This window comes from Oreochromis aureus, linkage group 19, assembly GCF_013358895.1.
Source record: "Oreochromis aureus strain Israel breed Guangdong linkage group 19, ZZ_aureus, whole genome shotgun sequence".
NCBI lineage: Eukaryota > Metazoa > Chordata > Actinopteri > Cichliformes > Cichlidae > Oreochromis > Oreochromis aureus.
The window spans coordinates 9,874,103-9,888,248 of record NC_052960.1 but is presented as its reverse complement, the minus strand read 5'-3'; the positions used below and the strand labels follow the sequence as shown (position 1 = coordinate 9,888,248).

The window sequence follows — 14,146 nt, the reverse complement described above, 5'->3', positions numbered from 1 at the left end:
CTTCACACAAGAGACAGAGACTCCTTGTTTTTCTTCATCTTAGCTTCATTAATTTCCCCAAACCATGACAGCCATATGAGTAAAGTTCATGACTGTACAGCTTAAATATAATACAGATGTACGAGTGTAATGCTGCAGGGTTTGTGTGGATGTAAACAAAGAGGAATGATGTGTACTCAGTGCATTTGTCGTTACACAAACCCTATACAACGTGTTACATTACATGGACAGAGCTGAGTCAACAATAAGCATATGGCTGTTTGGACAGTTAAAATTGTCTAAGCAGTGATATATTAGATGATTTTATGTGGGAAATGAAACAGCAGCTCATCTCATAACCCACCAAGACTCATGAACACAACAGGCTGATGACACACTGATAAAAGAGCTTTTCTCACAGTCATAGCAACAGACAGAGGTGGAGGAAACATGAGTCACGAGAAATAAAAGAGTCCCTCTGAATGCAAATGGACTTAAATGACAGAAGGTAAAAAGATGTTCTTCTGAAACAGATGTTCTGCTGAAAAGTGAGGGTTACAAAGTTCAGAAACATTGTATTCACTGCTATAAACCAGTAGTCCAAACACACCTGGAGAAGTATGAGATGTACCTGCGTCTGTTTTAATTTTCATGTCAGATCCTGAACTCATCAGGAAGACAAAGAAACAGAGACTAAGCTGCTTCTAAACTGTAAGAAGCCTGAAACCTAAACCTGAATGTTTCAAAGGATATCCTGAGTGGGCTGATATCAGATGAAACCGTCATGTACACTAGCACATTCTGACTGTTTGCTAAAACAGTGAAAAATGTACCTGCTAGACAGGAATATTTGTCTTAAGGTCAGGCTAAATTTGAACAGTTGTTCATACAAATATATCACATTAAAGCATACATCGTACACGTTTTCTGCTGGTCAGATACACATCCACTATTCATTTTTTTCTTGGGGACTGAACGGACCGGAAGCTATTTCTTATACTCTGACTGAGAACACCCAAATGTATTTACAGCCGTGCATAATGTTTATTACCTCACTTTTAGAGCGACTTTCTAAATATACAGTCATGCTTAAAAGAAAGTAGAGATTCTTTAAACTCGGGACATCATTTGGTTCTTAGCAGGTCTTAAATGAGTTAAATAGAACTTCAGCAGAACAACATCAAAAAATATATTACTACACCAAAATGATCAAATGCACTTTATTGAATGATCATCAGCAAATATGAGCATCTCCATAAAAGTAGATGTTTTATCATTCTGCTGTACTGGAGCATTTATGTCAGGAGAAGCAGCAATCTTACATGAAGAAAACATTATACACAAGTGAAAAACATTCAAGACAGTTTCCAATCTTCCCAGAAGTGAAGGTCATCGCAAATTCACGTCAAGATCAGATCGTGCAATGCTCAGAGAAACCGCAAAAAATCTAAGAGTGACATCTCAGACTCAACAGGCCTCAGTTAGCATGTTAAATATTAAAGTTCTTGACATCACGATTAGAAAAAGACTGAAGCTTCTTATTTGGAAGGTTCGCCAAGAGAAAACCTCTTCTTTCTAAAATCATGCCAGCATGGCTTAGGTTTGCTAAGTTATATGTGAACAAAACACACAACTTCGGGAACAATGTCCTTTGGACAGACGAGACCAAAGTGGAGATGTTTGTCTGTAATGCACAGGTCCACGTTTGGAGAAAACTAAACACAGCAAATCAACACGAACACATCATACCAACTGTCAAGCACGGTAGTGGAGAGGTGATGTTGCACTTGTTTTGTAGCCACATGACCTGGGTCATGCAGAAAACAATTACTTAAAATTATTGCTGCTGAAGGTGGTTCTACAACCTATTTCAGGAAATCGTCATGCACCAAAACCATTTTATTTTATAACTTATTGTGGACAACTTGTGCAGTCCTGTTCAAAAGAGCTAGGCACAGTAAGTCTGAATCATTATAAGAGGACTAGAAAACCCACTTGCCAAGTGCTTTAAAACTACATGCTCACTTTGTTATAATAAACACATTTGTAATCATTTTAACTAACTTTTTTGAAGGCAGCTCAGTGTTTGGATCACACGGGCACACACAGCGTATATTGTAACCATGCACAGATACATTTGCTGTCACAATTTTTTGCAGGACTTAAGCTGGAATTTTGGTAGGGAGGGAGGGAGGAAGAGTGAGGGAGTAAGGGGAGGTGGGACTGAGGAGGGGAGGTGGATGGAGGTCTGGCTCTGTCATCTCATAAACCAAAGGGGAATTTTTTTTCCCCCTCACTCTTCTCCAGCAACAAAGACCAGGATGGAAAAGTCATTGTGCATGCTGCCTGCAGTGCTTTTTCTGGGACTTTTGACACACGGTGCTGCAGCACTGATAAACACCCCAGCACCGACTAAGAGTTATGCATTAATTGACTACACAACAACAAGGCCAACTGTGAATTGGACCGAGGCTGTGACTGTCAAGGGCGAGAGCAGGGACGGAACGACTCCAGCAACAGCAGAGCCAGACATTTTCACCACCACTGTCAGAGACAAACAGCTGGACACCACGGACACCAGCAAAGAAAGAAACAAGAAAGAGAAAGACCCAAGAGACCGCAAGACTGAAGATGACAAATCAAAACTGGGTAGGAAAAAAATTACCCATTTAGTCTGATTTTTGCATGAAGCTGTTATGAGCTCCAGTATTAACTCCATATTAATTAAAGAGGCAATTAAATAGTGATGCCTACCTTTTTAAAATCTTTAAAACAAATCAAGCTGTAAAAGTAGATGTAGATAATTATTTCTACTGTTATATTATATTTACAATCATAGAAGGTCAAAAAAAATCCCAGTAAATTTAGTCTGAAGTTTAGTTTTAGCTTAGCTTAGTTTTTAAAAATCTCTTCTCAGTCAGTCACTTAAAGGAATATGTATTTCAGCTATACACAGCTCTGTATAGTATTTTTTACTGCTTGTCATACTTGCTGTTGCTCAATATGTTGCATTTAGCTGTTTTGACCTACTTGTGACTGATGTGAATGTTATTAGTTGTTCTCCAAACCACAGAATCCCCTGCAGCTGTAGCTCTCACCTCCCTGATCTGCTGAACATTTGACTTTTCTCCACTGTGTCTCAAATTACATCCAAACCCTCCACATATTCCGACATCTGCAGCTTCCTCTACTCCCCGAAACAAGCAGAGCAGGGGGAAGAAGAGGTGAGGGGCCTCCAAACTTCCACAGAACTGGCCCAAGATGATCAGAGATATTCCACATAACAACTTGGAGCTCGTTTTACATCTGGCATGTGTTTGCTTACTCATACAAACCACAAAGAGAGAGAAAGGTTAACCCTTCCGCTGTCGATCTCAGAGCTGCTTCTGCAGAGGATCAACATGTGGAGACAGAAACCCAGAGAAGATCTTATCGCATGATGATTCACTTTTGTTTTCCGCGCAGACTGTCCTCCCCTCGGCCTGGAGTCCCTGCGAGTTGATGACAGCCAGATTCAAGCTTCGTCCTACCAGCGGTCGGGGCTGGGTCCTCACAGGGGGAGGCTGAATATCCAGGTCAGTGGGTCAGAGGCTATTACAGACACTCATCTCTCAGCATTTTGGAAAGCATTTTAAATTTGATTAACATAAACAAACTACACACATTTTTTAAAAACTTGGCCCCTTTGAAAATCAAATAAATAAATAAAACCTAAAATTACCTTTATTAGTTAATTTAGATTGACTGCTACTTCAAAGACATGGATTTGAATGGATTAAATTTGATGAATCAAGCTGAACTTACTGAATACTATTTTGTGAGGTTTCAAATATTGTGTTTGCGAATCTCCAGTTTCTATGCAAAGCGTATTACACACAGTTTAAAAAGTTATTTCTTCTGTCAACGTGCAAAATCCACAGATGCCGCAATTAATTTATCACCACAGTGAAGAGAAACGTCACCATAAAGGTCCAGGAAAACTACAGTTACTTTTTGTCATGGTTAGAATTACTTTACTTGAGACTCAGTTTAATGTGGAATCAAAGATTTGGTCCAAAGTACCAAGAAAGTCCAGTGGGAAGTTTTAATACATTATTAAATGTCTGGTGCTTTGAAGTTTGTTTGTTTTTTTTCAATTCAATTAACTAGAAATGTATTCTCGCTTTATAAGTATCTCTTGTTCAACTGTTTGTTAATGCAAATATCTCATTAACCTATAATATGGCAGCATCTGAGTGCATTTAGGATGCACACATAGTCAAGATAGCCTGATGAAGTTCAAACTGAACATCAAAATGGGGAAGAAAGGTGATTTAAGTGACTTTGAATGTGACATGGTTATTGGTGCCAGATGGTCTGTGCATTTCAGAAACTGCTGATCTACTGGGATTTACCCACACAAGCACCTATCGGGTTTACATAGGATGGTCTGAAAAACAGAAAATATCCAGTGAGCTTCAGTTATCTGGGAGAAAATGCTTTATTGGTGTCAGAGGTCAGAGGAGACTAGCCAGACTGCTTTGAGCTGATAGGAAGGCAGCCGTAACTCAAATAATCTCTCAGAATAGCATCTCTGAATGCACAACATGTCGAGCCTTGAAGCTACAGCAGCAGAAGATGCACTACATGCAAATGCTATTGGCTAAGAACAGAAAACCGAGGCCACAATTCACCAAAATTAGAAAACAGAAATTTGGAAAGACACTGCTTCATTTAAAAAGTCGTGAACCTTCTTTCTTGAACATAAAAATGAGTTCACTGTACTCAAATACTCTACGTAATCACCAGAGCCCTACTCAACAGAGCACCTTTGGGATGTAGTTGGAAAGGGATATTCACATTGAGGATGTGTAGCTGACAAATCTGCAGCGACTGTGTGTGATGCCATCATGTCAATATGGAGCAAAATCTTTGAGACATGCTTCTAGTACCTTGATAAATCGGTGAGGAAATAATGTATTTCTGTAGTTCAGTGTACCTAATAAAGTGGCAAGTAAAGTAAGTGTGTATTTCTATTAAAAGTAGAGAAGCTGAGTTGGTTCAGCCAAAATCAATCCACCATTTCGTTGTACATGTACAATAACAATAAAGGGCTATTCTATTCTATTCTATTCTATTCTATTCTATTCTATTCTATTCTATTCTATAATCAGATTTCTTGACTAATTTGCATCTCCTAATGGGATTAGCCATTCCTTTCATGTTGTCACATTTAACTTAAATACTTATTTCTAGTGTTTATTACAGGAACTATAAATTATAAAGTATCCACCCTTTAACTTAGCAGGCTCATTTGGTCTTGCTTGGCTTGTAAAATTAGCCAATAAAATAAAATCTATTTATTGTTTCTTCCAAGAAAAAATGTACAAAAATTAAATAAAATAATCTGATGAATGCAGAGCCAGATGTGTTTATCACTGCAGCCGTCCACTCCTCTTGTTCTGCGGTCCAAAGTCTGGAGTCTGGAGTCTGAAAGTAATTATTTCAAAATTAGGTCAGAACTGAACTCTTATGCAATGCTTCACACGAAGGCCAAGCCTCAAGTTTTCAGGGAGTGTTTCATGGATTCTTTGTGACATGCGTTTTTCTTTCTTTTTTTTTCCAAGTCTGGCATTGAGGATGGAGATCTGTATGATGGAGCTTGGTGTGCCGAGTATAAGGACCGGCACCAGTGGCTCGAGGTGGATGCCCTTCATCTTACTCTGTTTACTGGAGTCATTCTGCAAGGGCGAAACTCCATCTGGAGGTCAGGTAGTATCAGGATTAAAGCTGAAAATCAAAATAATTTGTTAGCATTATGGACATTAGCTCTTCATTGAACATACTGTCTAAAGCAAAGATGGAGTGCTGTGGTATTCTTTGGCTGCCCGCTGCAATGAGCTCATTGAAAAAATATATGTTTGTTTTCCTTTTTGGTCTATGTCATAGTTGGGACTGGGTCGAAACCTACAAAGTTCAGCTGAGTAATGACTCTGTAACCTGGCATACCTCCATGAATGGGACGCAGGAAGCGGTGAGAACTACTTCTTGTATTCTGCGATTTAAGGAACATAGATGGAAAACAGATTTTGAAGTTTCTCTGCCAAAGTGAAATATAGACTGTGAACCAAAACCTTAAGTACGGGTGCAGATTAGAGATGACTCAGGATAAAACAAATGCAGTAGGGAAAAAACTGAAATTCGGGGGTGGCCTTTAACTCATTATAACACACTATATAAATAAACTAAAGTACACATTGATAAATGCTCCAGCATGCAGTGTGTACAAATAAATTTAAGGTTTGACTGAAAACTGCAGTTCAAACTATTTTTTTTGCCTGCGCCACATATTTTGGAAAGTCCAACTTCTTTCCAAGGAAATGAAGGCGAAACAAAAGTTTTCCACTTCATTTTAAAGCCATTGCTAACTCTGCCAAGAAAGTCATGTTTTCAGCTATATTCGTGTTGTAATCATTAGCACAGTGGCACAGTGGGCTGAGCAGGCAAACCATCTGCCAGGGGCCTGGGTTTGATTCTGCCCAGGCCCACTTCCTGCATGTTCTTCCTCCACTGTCCTGTCACCCCACGATTCAAGAGCTTGTAGCACCTATTTTAGCAGCAACGACTTGAATTGTTTTGTCTTCGACTTTATCAGTCTCTCACATCGTTGTGGAGGAATTTTGGCACATTAGTCTTTATAATCTTGTTGCAGTTCATTGAGATTTGCCTTCTTAAGCTCTGGATTTTCACTGGTCCATTGCAACACCATCTTTTTCAGCCATTCTTTTGTAGATTTGCTGTGATTTGCTTGGGATCATTTTCCTTTTGCATGACCCAATTTCAGCCAAGCTTTAGCTGTCCAACAGATGGCCTCACATTTGTCTCTAGAATACTTTGGTATACAGAGGAATTCATGGTCGACTCAATGTGTGCAAGGTCCCCAGGTCCTGTGGCTGCATAACAAACCCAAATTATAAGCACTGCACCACCGTGCTTGACAGTTGATGTGAGGTTTTTGTGCCGATACGCTGTGTTTAGTTTTCTCCAAACGTAGCACTGTGCATTTTGGCTAAACATCCCATCTCTTCAAAGGACATTGTTCCAGATGCCAGAGGCAATTTTGCACACCTAAGCTATGGCGGCATGTTCTTTTTAGAATGAAGTTCTTTGGAAATGGCCTGATAAACATCGTAAATAAAACCTGATAAGGCCAGATTACTTTTATTATATCCTTATACACAAAACTTTAGAATATATAGAGGGTGTGCTATCTTTTTTCCATGACTACACAAACTTATATGAACTCACATTGAATTGTGCAGCTATTTGAAGGAAACCAGAATCCTGAGACGCCGGTTCTTGGGCTCCTTCCTGTTCCCACCGTTGCCCGTTTCATCCGCATCAACCCACAGACCTGGTACTCCAACGGGACCGTCTGCCTCAGGGCTGAGATACTTGGCTGCCGTGTTCACGGTAGGAAGAAAAACAGTAGTGGAGAGGGACACAGCATTTACTGTGGATGTTCAAATGCATTAAGATGTTGACCTCCGAAAGTCAATGAAAAGAAAATATGTAACTGGAAACATCTGCTACTTTCTTTTAGATCCATCTGACATTTACTCAGCGCATGAATCAGGATCCAAGGATGCTCTGGACTTTAGACACCACAACTACAAAGAGATGAGAAAGGTTAGGAAAGTTACAGGATGAGTGGCTTTCCCGTAAACACCAGGGGTTTTTACTCATGCTCTTAACAATTTGCAGATTTGGTAAAATTTCAGCTTTAACCCTTTTAAGCCTTACACTCAAGCGTGTTTTCTGAACCCTGAAGCTCATGAAGTCTGTGACGGAGGAGTGTCCCGACATCACCCGCGTCTACACTATAGGGAGGAGCTACATGGGCCTCAAACTCTATGTTATGGAGATCTCAGATAACCCGGGCAAACACGAACTCGGTAAGAGTTGAAGATATTGGAATGAAACCTTCTGGTTTGTCATATTTCTCCAGTTACACAGAGTTTCGCAGCTCAGAGGTGCAGTTCAATATCCACCATTGTTTATACAGCCTGATTTCTGCAACAGCCCCACACAAGGAGGCAGGGGGTCCTGAGGAGAAGGCCTCTCTTGTATAAACAAATGATTTTATTTCTTTGAGCCATTGCCATTAGACACAGGCTTGGGTTTAAATGTGATCTGTGGCCACTCAACATCTGCCAGCAAGATTAGTAAAATCAAGTATGGTACAGCTCGTCTTTGTTTCTTAAGAAAAATGTCATAAACACGTTTCAAAATCACTTTGCTCCCCGGAATTTTGCTCTTATGCGTCAGCAGCTGTTTGATTGATTTCATGGGGTAGTGATCAGTGCCAAGTCTAAGAGAAAACACTAAAGCCTTGCACATATTTTATTTTTGTGGTAAAAGCCCAGACTTCAGGTCTTTGGAGTCATGTACTTAGAAATGCCTGGCGCCAAACTGTTGCCTAACACAGAGTGCTTTATCTGAGCAATTAAATGTCTTCCTAGCGTGCTGCTGAGCTTTAGAAAACAAAAATAAACTTAAAATCTTAGATCATGTTTAATATGACCTCCTTTTAGAAGTGCCCCAGTCAGTTCTTCCACATTTTTTTATTCCTTGGCATGTAAAGTGGCTCTAAATTTTCCTCTTGGCAGGGGAACCTGAGTTTCGCTACGTGGCAGGGATGCATGGAAATGAAGCTCTTGGTCGAGAGCTTGTCCTAAACCTCATGCAGTATATGTGCAAAGAATACAAAAAGGGCAACCAGCGTATCGTACGGCTGGTCACCGAGACGCGAATCCACCTCCTGCCCTCCATGAACCCAGATGGATATGAAGAGGCTTATGTGAAGGTGGGTAAATCTTAGTTAGGCTCATGTCTTGTTCTTTTAAAAAAAAAAAAAAAAAAAAAATATATATATATATATATATATATATATATATATATAATATGCTCTTTAATAATCCCCACATTATACTTGTTAATGTGGTGCAGGGTTCAGAACTGTCTGGATGGGCTGAGGGACGATACAGCTTTGAAGGAATCGACCTGAATCATAACTTCCCAGACCTGAACAACATTATGTGGGACACCCAAGAAAAAGCAGCAGATAAATCCAAAGTGCCCAACCACTACATCCCCATCCCAGAATACTACACCAAAGAAGACGCCACAGTAAGGAAATGCATCTTATTTGTGCATTTGAAAAATTCATTTCATTGGCACCACCTGGAGGCTATTTTAAGATTGACCGGAAATAGAAACTAAAGCATTAAAATTGACTTCACCTAAAAACTGCAAAGTTACAATGCTCACTGTTTTGTTCTCACGAAGGTCGTGAGAAAGAGCAGCTTTAGTCAGTGTGCGATTATTTTCATTTCAGTGACATGCAAAGGCTCAGATCAGGAAATCATTTCAGAGCCAAGAAACTAGTTTTCCTGAAAGCCTGAGGATTGTCACCCAGTGTCTGGTGACAGTGTTCAAGGCAAACACAGGCTGAAATCCTGCTTAATGACAGAAAAAGATCACCAAATCTGCAAGTTTTCTCCTTGGTGAATTTCTTCTTGGGTGTGTTTTGTTATTAAAAAGGGTATTTATTCAACTGCATAATATGGGTTAGGATTATTAATCCTGCCACCTGTGTTTTATTCTGAAAATCTTTCCAGTTAATCAATGTTGGATTATTTCACCTGAGAACTGTACTTAAGTACCAGTTTTAGGAGCTAGACTTAGTGTTTCCACTTGTTTGCTTCGTTGTTAAAAGTTTGACTTTGTAACATTTCAGGGTTCAGTATTGTCTTCCCTCCTTCTTCACATACATCTGACAGCAAAATTTACTTCACAAAAACAGTGGGCTCCTCCACGTTTAAAACGTCTGCGAGTCGTTAGATGTTTCATCAGTGTAAGCAGTGCATAGATCTAATGAGAAATTGCTAATTTTATCAGACATTAAAGTTGTTGAACGGAAAACAAATGAGAAAAAGGTATATGTTAAAAACCTGTTCAAGATCAAGTCCACAAAAGTTCGCAAAAAAAAGAACAAAAGTACAAAATGAGAGCAAGTTATTGTGTGCAACATTTAAATTTTTTCCTCTCCTTCTTTACTCCATCCATTAACTGTCTGACTAGAGCCCGACCAATATTGGACTTTTAAATCAATTTTTAATTAATATTAATCAATATCGATACAGACATTTGGTGTAGAAATGCTCCTGGCCATCAATTTGCAGGTTGCACAAGGTTGCACATATGCAGATTACAGTCTTTGCCATGTTGGCTTTGCTATTATTAGATCATTCTAGAAAAACAGGAAAAGAACTTTAAAGTGTATATAGAAAAGATTTTCCAAAAAGAACAAAAAGTTGCTCTCACTAATGACAAACACGCAGATGCTGATCAGAACAGGCTTACAGAAGTTACACGACTGATTTATGAAGTTATACTAGAGTGCGTCCTGGCTTGGGTTCGCAGCTTAAGTTACCATACCAATAAAATCAGAAAGTAGTGATCCATCGTCATAGTACTGAAACCCGAAGGTCAACCCTGAAGTTACCCAGATAAGGTGAAATCTTGCTTCATCGTTTTGGACGCCATAACGTAGTACATGTCTCTGTCTAACTCTGCTCGGACCAGCTGGTTATTGGATTTGTAGTATTTACATGATGCCAGCAGGAAAGTTACAGAGCGCCCTGCCTTTAATCTTTAAATTTTCATCTAATCTTTATTCATTGATTTATAAACACCAACAGTGTTAGATCAACAAATACCAAATATTGCCCGATAATATCAGTCGGACTGTATCTGGCAGTGTCTTCCATGAACAAAGAAAATAGTCCAAAACAAAAGCATCACACACTCCGTAACAGGAAAACAGGGTCGGTTAACAAACAGGGAATTAGAAACATCTGAGCAACGAGGCACAGGTCAAACTAATCACGATAACAAAACAGAGGACATAAAACTAACTGTAAAACACAGGAGACAACTAACTAGAAAACTAAAACAGGAAATAACTAAACAGGGAAACTTGGACATCACAGTAAACTTAACATAAAGGGAAAACCTAATGAAGCTAACACTCTCATACACACAGTAACTGCAACTAAGAATGCTAAAGAAAAAGAAAAGCATGCTAAGATTCAAATATAAAATCAAAGAGAAAATAGTAGTAAAATACAAATAACCTAATAAAATAATATGTTTTCACCTTTTTTTCTTTACTTTTAATACTTCAGCTTTTTATTTTTTGAATACTGCATGCCTTTTTATTTTTAACACTTTATTTTTTTGCAGTTTCACATACTTTGGGTACTTAAACTAAACTCCTTCCACCTCTGCCCAGGTTGCACCAGAGACACGTGCGGTCATCAGCTGGATGCAAGACATTCCCTTTGTGCTCAGCGCCAACCTCCATGGTGGAGAGCTTGTTGTTACCTATCCCTTCGACTGCACCCGTGACTGGGCGCCACAGGAAGACACTCCAACAGCAGACAATGCCTTCTTTCGCTGGCTGGCCTCGGTCTATGCCTCGACTAACCTGGTGATGGCTAACCCGGACCGACGTATCTGCCACTACGAGGAATTTCAGTCACACAACAACATCATCAATGGCGGAGCCTGGCACACGGTTCCCGGCAGTGAGTTTCATCAGTCTGTTCTGTGCATGATTTCCGCCATCTGAGACTCATCAGACCCAAAAAATGCTGCATCCTCCTCTGCAGAGGATGTTGTGTGATTTCAGTTAGTGTTACAAAACAAGAGAGCAGATTGAAACACTTAAAAAAAAATTTACTACCAATGTGCAAACATCCTGTCAAATTACATATCCCTTAAACTAAACTAGGCTCCAGTAAATATCATATTTTAATCTTGCTGTAATTTGCAAGCTTAAAAAATACATCAATATTTAACCAACTTAACCACTGACAGATGTGATATTTCTCTCCATTCAAGGATCAAATTCAGTTCTTTTTCACCTTAAACCTATAAATTGCACAAATGTTTCACTCAATATTCACTGTGTTTTTTGTGCCTGCCTTTCCTGCAGGTATGAACGACTTCAGTTACCTGCACACCAACTGCTTCGAGGTGACCGTGGAGCTGTCCTGTGATAAGTTTCCTCATGTTAGTGAACTCCCCATCGAGTGGGAGAACAATAAGGAGTCTCTGCTGGTTTACATGGAGCAGGTAAATCTGTTCAAAGAAAGTTATCATGTGGTTTTCAAAGCAGTGGCTCACACGGCAGCATTTTCTGCTCTCTCAGGTTCACAGAGGCATCAAAGGTGTGGTCAGGGACAAGCTCACCAAAAAAGGAATAGCAGATGCTATAATCAAGGTGGAGGACCACGACCATGACATCCGATCAGGTCAGCCAGTTGATTTTATTTATCTGTTTTAATCTGATTTTCTTTCTAATGAGCAGGGTGTTAAAGTATAGAGTGTCCAACTACAACCATCAAATGCATCTTTGTTTTAGCTTTATTTCTGATAAGTCATAAGTATATGCCAAGTTAACAGCCTGTAACCAAACACACCGAAAGAACCATTTTGACAATTGCTGTATTTGAACTGTTGTAAATGACTTACTGACCTGTAATCCGTCAAACATATCTCTGATATCAAGCCATTTGGAGCCCCAAAGAACATTTTCGTCACAAGATAGAAGCTGCAATTATTTATTTATCTTCTAAAGGTGCATTAACCTGTAAATCCAGAAACTTACATTAAAATTGTGCAAACCTCATTTTTTCCTGTAGCCGCTGATGGGGACTACTGGCGTCTTCTGAATCCAGGCGAGTACAAGGTGATCGTTTGGGCCGTGGGTTACTTCCCATCCATGCGTCGGTGCAATGTCGGCATGGAACCAAATCCCACCATCTGTGACTTCATCCTCACCAAAACACCCATCCAGAGGTTGAAGGAGATCAGGGCCAAAGGGGAGAAGATCCCGCAGGATCTTCAGCTGCGTCTTCGTGCTCTGAGGCTCCGAAAGTTACGGGCTAGCACCAAGGCCATCAACCGCCGCAGGGAGGGTCAGCGGATGAGAAAAGCTCGGTCTTCTCAAGCCTGGAAAGCATGAGAGGAGATGGGACAACGGGTTGATGAACTGTCCGCTGGGAAAAATTACATTTCTGCTGTTAAAGGAGCTCACCTGGTTAACAAAAAGTATTTCTCAAATATCAAAGCATGCAGACCATTTTATGTCTCTGACACTGTTCTCAGTTTGGGGACCCTTCAGGCTACGACAGGCACACAAACTCTTAGAGACAATGTAATTGCAGAAGGTTTTTAAATTGGTTCAAGTATCCTTAAAAGTTACGCAAAAGAGTTCCTAAATTGTGAATTTACTGTTTTTTTTTCTTTTGTACATTAATTAAGGTGAGGATTTCAGTGTCAGCTGGCCTGATGTCATACTTTTTTCTAAAAGTGTTTTTTTATTTTAGTTTGGTTGTCTGACTAAAGTCCAACTGGACCAATAAAGTTAAATAACTGTGTTATCCAGCGTATTTAATCTGAACCTAAGGTTAACAGAAGTGGGATAGCTGGAAGAAACTGCCATTGGTTGCAATCTGAAGGTCAGGACATGAGATGAGTGGAAAGATGAAAAAGAGGGAAATCTGTGTGGCACATGTACAGACCTCAAATCAAATGAGCTTTATTTGTATAGCACGTTTAAAAGACATCAAGCGTCGGCTAAAGTGCTGAACAGAAGGATAATGTAGTCAAAATAAAAGAAAGAATTCAAATAAATGAGATAAAAAAAAATTAACTTTCCCTGTGAACATCTAAATAAGGGGTTTCAAACATAAAGCCTGTGGCTAGACACCAATCCAGCCCACTGAACGGCTTAAGTTTCATAAATGCAGTTTTATTGCTTAAATACTTGTGCCATGCCCATTCATACTACACCAAATTAGATAACCAATAGACAAACAATAAATGTATATCTACTGCAAACATTTCTGCGAAAAGGATTTTTTTTATGTCATTTAAGAAAAACTTTGTTTCATAATTACAGGACAGTCTGGCCAAAGAGTTATCACAACTTTGTCTGCAATTTTACACATTTAATTCTTGCAATTAAGCCCAAAGAATCATGCAGACCAAAGTTATCACAGCTAACTAAAACTAGATGTGAAAAAAAAAACAAAAAAAACACTTTAGTTAACAAATT

At 39.4% G+C, this 14,146-nt stretch overlaps 1 protein-coding gene across 1 annotated transcript; it reads left to right on the top strand.

Annotated features, from left to right (window-relative positions):
- The first annotated feature begins 2,256 nt into the window (after window positions 1–2,256).
- On the top strand, window positions 2,257–13,469 carry cpxm1a (carboxypeptidase X (M14 family), member 1a). The gene is made up of 13 exons (XM_031737002.2): window positions 2,257–2,628; window positions 3,445–3,554; window positions 5,586–5,725; window positions 5,908–5,992; window positions 7,281–7,431; window positions 7,562–7,647; window positions 7,790–7,913; window positions 8,628–8,824; window positions 8,968–9,147; window positions 11,315–11,609; window positions 12,020–12,159; window positions 12,236–12,338; window positions 12,729–13,469. The coding sequence occupies exons 1-13, from the start codon at window positions 2,301–2,303 to the stop codon at window positions 13,049–13,051; spliced, it is 2,262 nt and encodes a 753-aa protein (XP_031592862.1). The 5' UTR covers window positions 2,257–2,300; the 3' UTR covers window positions 13,052–13,469.
- Window positions 13,470–14,146: the final 677 nt, after the last annotated feature.

Coding starts and splice junctions, on each gene's coding strand:
- cpxm1a (XM_031737002.2), top strand. CDS start 2,301: ATGGAAAAGTCATTGTGCATGCTGCCTGCAGTGCTTTTTCTGGGACTT. Junction 2,629..3,444: donor AGATGACAAATCAAAACTGG/GTAGGAAAAAAA, acceptor TTTTCCGCGCAG/ACTGTCCTCCCCTCGGCCTG. Junction 12,339..12,728: donor CGACCATGACATCCGATCAG/GTCAGCCAGTTG, acceptor TTTTTCCTGTAG/CCGCTGATGGGGACTACTGG.